The following is a 6,000-nucleotide window of genomic DNA, read 5'->3' as shown; positions in this document are numbered from 1 at the left end:
ACGCCTGTAGCGACGGTGGCAAGGAAAAACTCCCTCAGAAAAACTCCCTCCATCAAGAGTCAATGACAAGCAGAAAGCACAATGGAAGCAATACCCAGCTGTTAAACTGCTAAAGAGAGAATGTAGGAAGACTGAAAGAAAATGGCGCAAATCTAAACTTCACATCCATTATCAAATCCATAAAGAGATGCTTTGTAAATATAATTATGAAATTGGTAAAGCAAGACAGTCTTTCTTCTCCAACATCAACAGGAATATGAACAATGCCCATGTGCTATTTTCAACAGTAGAGAAGCTAACTAATCCCCCACCACAATTAGCACCTGAACTTCTCTCAGTTAATAAATGCAATGAGTTTGCATCCTTCTTCAAAGGTAAAATTGATAAAATATGGTAGAATATTGCTCATAATATATCTCAGTTGCAAATAACTGAAAAGCTGCAATCACCAGTGACACAGACAGACAATTTCAACACAATGTCAGAATTTTGTTTGATTGATTATGAGACTCTTGAAAAAACTGTACAAAATCTCAGTTCCTCAACATCTGAATTGGACATTCTGCCCACCAACTTTTTTAAGTCTGTTCTTCACCTCATAATTACAGATGTGCTTTAGATCATAAATACATCCCTAGAGACTGGCATTTTTCCTGTGTCCCTGAAAAAAGCCGTTGTAAAGCCCCTACTTAAAAAGAATAATCTGGATGCTTCAGTATTGAACAACTAGAGGCTAATATCAAATCTACCATTCATCGGGAAAATCCTTGAAAAAATTGTCTTCAATCAATTAACTGCCTTCTTGATATCAAACAGCTGTTTTGATAACTTTCAATCAGGATTTCGTGCCAATCACAGCACTGAAACAGCGCTGATTAAAGTTATAAATGACATGCGTCTTAATACTGATGCAGGCAAAACATCGGTCCTGGTGTTACTGGACCTCAGTGCAGCTTTTGATACTGTTGATCACAACATGCTGCTATATCGACTTGAACACTGGGTTGGGTTGACTGGTAAAGTTATCAATTGGTTAAAATCATACTTAAAAGATAGAAGCTTCTTTGTTACCATGGGAAATTGTACCTCAACATCAATGTCCTTGACCTGTGGTGTCCCCCAGGGGTCAATCCTTGGACCATTACTATTCAACCTTTATATGCTCCCACTTGGAGAAATTATCAAGAACAACTCAATTTTGTATCACTGCTATGCAGATGACACCCAAATTTATTTTGCTCTATCACCTAATGATTATGCCCCCCTTGAATGTCTCTACCAGTGTATCGACCAAATCAACAACTGGATGTCACAAAATTTTCTTCAGCTGAACACAGATAAAACAGAAGTAATTCTATTTGGGGAAAAAAGATGAAAGACTCAGGATTACCACTATTCTTGACACAAAGGGGATTAAAACAAAAGATATGGTTAAAAATCTTGGTGTTTTCATTGACAGCGAGCTAAACTTTGACAGTCACATGAAAGCAATCACTAAATCGGCATTTTATCACCTAAAAACATTTCCAAACTAAGAGGACTTATGTCAAAAAATGATCTGGAAAAACTTATACATGCCTTCATCTCTAGTAGGGTTGACTACTGTAATGGCCTTTTCACAGGCCTGCCAAAAAAGACCATCAAACGACTTCAGGTGATTCAAAATGCAGCGGCTACGGTTCTCACACGAACCTCTCTGATATGTTGCAGTGGCCTAACCCAATCAGATCTACCGGATCGCAGCAGCAAAATTTACTGGTAAAACCTGTTGTTAAAACAAAGTGTGGTGAAGCAGCTTTTAGCTACTATGCAGTACAGCTATGGAACCAACTCCCAGAGGACATTAAAAATGCTCCTGCTGTTGGCAGCTTCAAATCTAGACTAAACACCAAGCTGTTCTCAGATGCTTTCTGCTAACTGATAAATATCATCATCTTTACGTTTTAAACTTCACTTAACTTTTACAGTCTTTGCATGTTTTAAACTTTACTTAACTTTTATTCCATTTTATTCTGCTGTTTTTTACTGAACTTTTACTTCATTTTATTATTTTATTTCTACTATTGTTTAATTCTTATATTATTTTTCTTTTTCTCTCTTCTTCCCCTTTTATTTTATGTAATTTTATTTTCTATTGTTTACTGTTTTGCCTTTACCTCTGTAAAGCACATTGAACTGCCACTGTGTATGAAATGCGCTACATAAATAAACTTGCCTTGCCTTGCCTCAGACGACATGAGGAAGAAACCTCGAGAGGAACCAGACTCAAAAGGGAACCCATCCTCATCTGGGCAACAACAGACAACATGACTATAACATTAACAGTCCTAACAAAGTCAGCTTCGTTGATGCTATAAACCCCCCACCGATGGAAACCTGAGCGCAAAACCGTTTACGACAACCGCAGTCCCAAAGTCAGCAAGTCAACTGCAGTCCCCAGCCACAAAAGCACCACTAGTCCAGAGCGTCCTCCAGGTGCGGCCTCCAACTGTCCACATGGGGCCGCCCTCCACAGGAGCGATGCGATGAGACTCCAACCAGACACAGGGCACCAGGATGGATCAGGCAGGTCCGAGGAACAGAAGAGGTCAGCATCTCGATCCCAGGACCGACATGTAACTCAAAGGGACAGATTTGGGAGAGAGAGAGAGAAAGCACAGGTTGTTAGGTATGCCCAGTATCACCTGAATAAGCAGGAGCAGTATACATATTGCACTGAATACAAGCAGGGACTCCGGCAACTAACTATGACAGCATAACTAAAAGGGGAGAGCCAGAAGGTAACACAGGCATGAGGGAGCCCCGGGACATAAAGCAACAGCCACTACACCGTCAACAAACTCGAGTGAGCAAGCGAGTGGGGACTGACAGCATCCATACATCCCAGTTTACCAAAGCACTCTGTCTGAAGACCCTCCAGATCTACACCTTTACCTCAAACACCATTAACAAAAGGCTTGACTAAACAGATATGTTCTCAGCCGAGACTTAAACACTGAGACTGTGTCTGGAAGGCTGCTCATTAACCTGCTTATAATTTCTTTTAAAAATAAATCGAGGCTTGCAGTTGAGGTCAGATAATGTAGGATATAGGGATATTTTTAGGTTTTTAAATGATATAGGAATTATTAGCAGAATTTAGCACAGCAATGTAATAAACGTTCTGGTTCCCACTCCAGGCCAGGAGGTGGCGGTAATGCACATAAAAGCTGTTTGCCAACCGCCATAAAACAATAAGAAGAAGAACTCTAGCTTTGTTTCCATAGCAGTTTATGTTATCTAGCTAAATAATTACTGCTCGTAGTGATCGTGTAATTTTTTTTAAACGAATTATCTATTTATTGTTTTAGTTTGCTGACGAGTCTTCGCTTGTTAGCTGGCAAGTTAGTTTTGGCAACTAAAAGTTGTAGGTTGGAATTATATTTCTGATTTCCGTGTCAATGAGCACAGTGTATCAGAGAGGATCCTCAGTGAGAGCAGCTGGTGAGATAAATAAGTGCCTGGAGAATGGAGTCTGGGTTAAAAAGGACAGTTTAGACCGGATTCCGAAACCTCAAACACAGGTAAAGCAGAAGTGAGCTCACATTGCTGTTTAAATACTGAGTCTGAAGAAAGTTATGCATTGGGACCAAACAAAATATGTGACAGGTGACATGGAGAGCCATGGAATTTGTCCTTCACCTCTGGATACATTTCAGAGTGTCTTGATTTAGGAAAATGAACTCTGTGTAAAACTTTGACTTGAATGAGTCCAAGACAAGCTCAAGAAGTGGTAGATCGTATCCCCAGAGTTCATCACCGTGGGTGGAATTGTCACCTTACAGCAAGAAGGTTATGGGTTCGAGCCCAGCGGTTGTTCTTCCTGTGGGTTTCCCCCACAGTTCAAAGACCTGCAGTTAGGTTAACATGGGATGGCCTGGGGCACTCATGCATGTAGTTCAAGTTTTATTTCCCATCTCATCTCATCATCTCTAGCCGCTTTATCCTGTTCTACAGGGTCGCAAGCAAGCTGGAGCCTATCCCAGCTGACTACGGGCGAAAGGCGGGGTACACCCTGGACAAGTCGCCAGGTCATCACAGGGCTGACACATAGACACAGACAACCATTCACACTCACATTCACACCTACGGTCAATTTAGAGTCACCGGTTAACCTAACCTGCATGTCTTTGGACTGTGGGGGAAACCGGAGCACCCGGAGGAAACCCACGCGGACACAGGGAGAACATGCAAACTCCACACAGAAAGGCCCTCGCCGGCCACGGGGCTCGAACCCGGACCTTCTTGCTGTGAGGCGACAGCGCTAACCACTACACCACCGTGCCGCCGTCATTGCGAGTATAAAAGTATGTAGAGAAGATAAATTAAAAACAATAGAAATAAAGGGGGGGATCTCATCTCATCATCTCTAGCCGCTTTATCCTGTTCTACAGGGTCGCAGGCAAGCTGGAGCCTATCCCAGCTGACTACGGGCGAAAGGCGGGGTACACCCTGGACAAGTCGCCAGGTCATCACAGGGCTGACACATAGACACAGACAACCATTCACACTCACATTCACACCTACGGTCAATTTAGAGTCACCAGTTAGCCTAACCTGCATGTCTTTGGACTGTGGGGGAAACCGGAGCACCCGGAGGAAACCCACGCGGACACGGGGAGAACATGCAAACTCCACACAGAAAGGCCCTCGCCGGCCACGGGGCTCGAACCCGGACCTTCTTGCTGTGAGGCAACAGCGCTAACCACTACACCACCGTGCCGCCCGGGGGGAAACTCGAGCTATATTAATGAGTGGAAGCATGGCAGAGATGTGATGATTGTGCAGTTACGAGTCCTTAAAGTCCAAAGTGCAGTAGTGCATAGTAGTGTACCTTGTTATCCTTATGAACAGTTCAACAGTCTGATGGCCTGAGGGAAGAAGCTCCTTCTCATTCTCTCAGTGTTGGCCTTCAGCTGTCGGTAACGTCGGGGCGGCACAGTGGTGTAGTGGTTAGCACGGTCGCCTCACAGCAAGAAGATTCTGGGTTTGAACCCAGCAGCCGGCGAGGGCCTTTCTGTGTGGAGTTTGCATGTTCTCCCCATGTTTGCGTGGGTTTCCTCTGGGTGCTCCAGTTTCCCCTACAGTTCAAAGACGTGGTTAGTGAGGCACCTAACTCCCAACTGCTCCCCGGGCGCTGTTAGCATGGCTGCCCACTGTTCTGGGTATGTGCTCGTGTGTGTTCACTGCTTCAGATGGGTTAAATGCAGAGAGGAAATTTCACAAGTGTGTGATGAATAAATTTGTGTTTTCTTCTTTCTTTCGTTCTTTCTTTCTGAATAGCAGCAGGGAGAACAATCTATTATTTGGGTGGCTGGGGTCGCTGGTGATCTTCCTGGCTCTGTCCCTGCAGCGGTTGGAATAAATGTCCTGTAGGTTAGGGAGGGTGGTCCTGATGGTTCTCTCAGCAGAGCGAACCACCCTCCTGAGAGCCAGCTGGTCTCTCCTGGTGGTGCTTCCCATCTAGTTAGTGATGCTCCCACTCAGGACACTCTCAATAGTGCAGGAGTAAAAGTTTCTTAGTACCTTGAGTGGGAGTTTGAAGTCCTTCAGTCTCCTTAAGAAGTAGAGGCGCTGGTGGCCTTTCTTAACCAGAGTGTTGGTATGACAAGACCAAGAGAGGTCCTGTGAGATGTGGACACCCAGGTATTTGAAATTGTCCACTCTCTCTACCTGGGCCCCGTTGATGCAGATGGGTTGGAGGTCCATCTGCTGCTTCCTGCTGAAGTCCACTATCAGCTCCTTCGTTTTGCTGGTGTTGAGTGTGAGGTTGTTCTCCTCACTCCAGTCCGCGAGATATTTAATCTCGGTCCGGTAGGCAGACTCGTCGTTATTGGAGATGAGGCCCACCACAACTGTATCATCAGCAAACTTAATGATGGTGTTGGAGTCTGAAGTGACCATACAGTCATGAGTTCCCCCCAAGGAGGGCTCAGAACGCATCCTTGGGGGGAACCAGTG

At 44.4% G+C, this 6,000-nt stretch overlaps 1 protein-coding gene across 3 annotated transcripts in view; it reads left to right on the top strand.

The window, feature by feature from the left end:
• Positions 1–3,249: 3,249 nt before the first annotated feature.
• Positions 3,250–6,000, top strand: part of kiaa0753 (KIAA0753 ortholog) — a 49,162-nt gene continuing 46,411 nt past the window's right edge. For all 3 annotated transcript variants that reach the window (XM_060944016.1, XM_060944017.1, XM_060944015.1), the window contains exon 1: positions 3,250–3,563. In XM_060944016.1, coding sequence (XP_060799999.1) covers positions 3,441–3,563 — 123 coding nt within the window. In that variant the 5' untranslated portion in view covers positions 3,250–3,440. The remainder of the gene's footprint in view (positions 3,564–6,000) is intronic.

Source organism: Neoarius graeffei, chromosome 17, assembly GCF_027579695.1.
Source record: "Neoarius graeffei isolate fNeoGra1 chromosome 17, fNeoGra1.pri, whole genome shotgun sequence".
Classification (NCBI taxonomy): Eukaryota; Metazoa; Chordata; class Actinopteri; order Siluriformes; family Ariidae; genus Neoarius; species Neoarius graeffei.
This window is presented reverse-complemented; position numbering and strand designations above follow the sequence as displayed.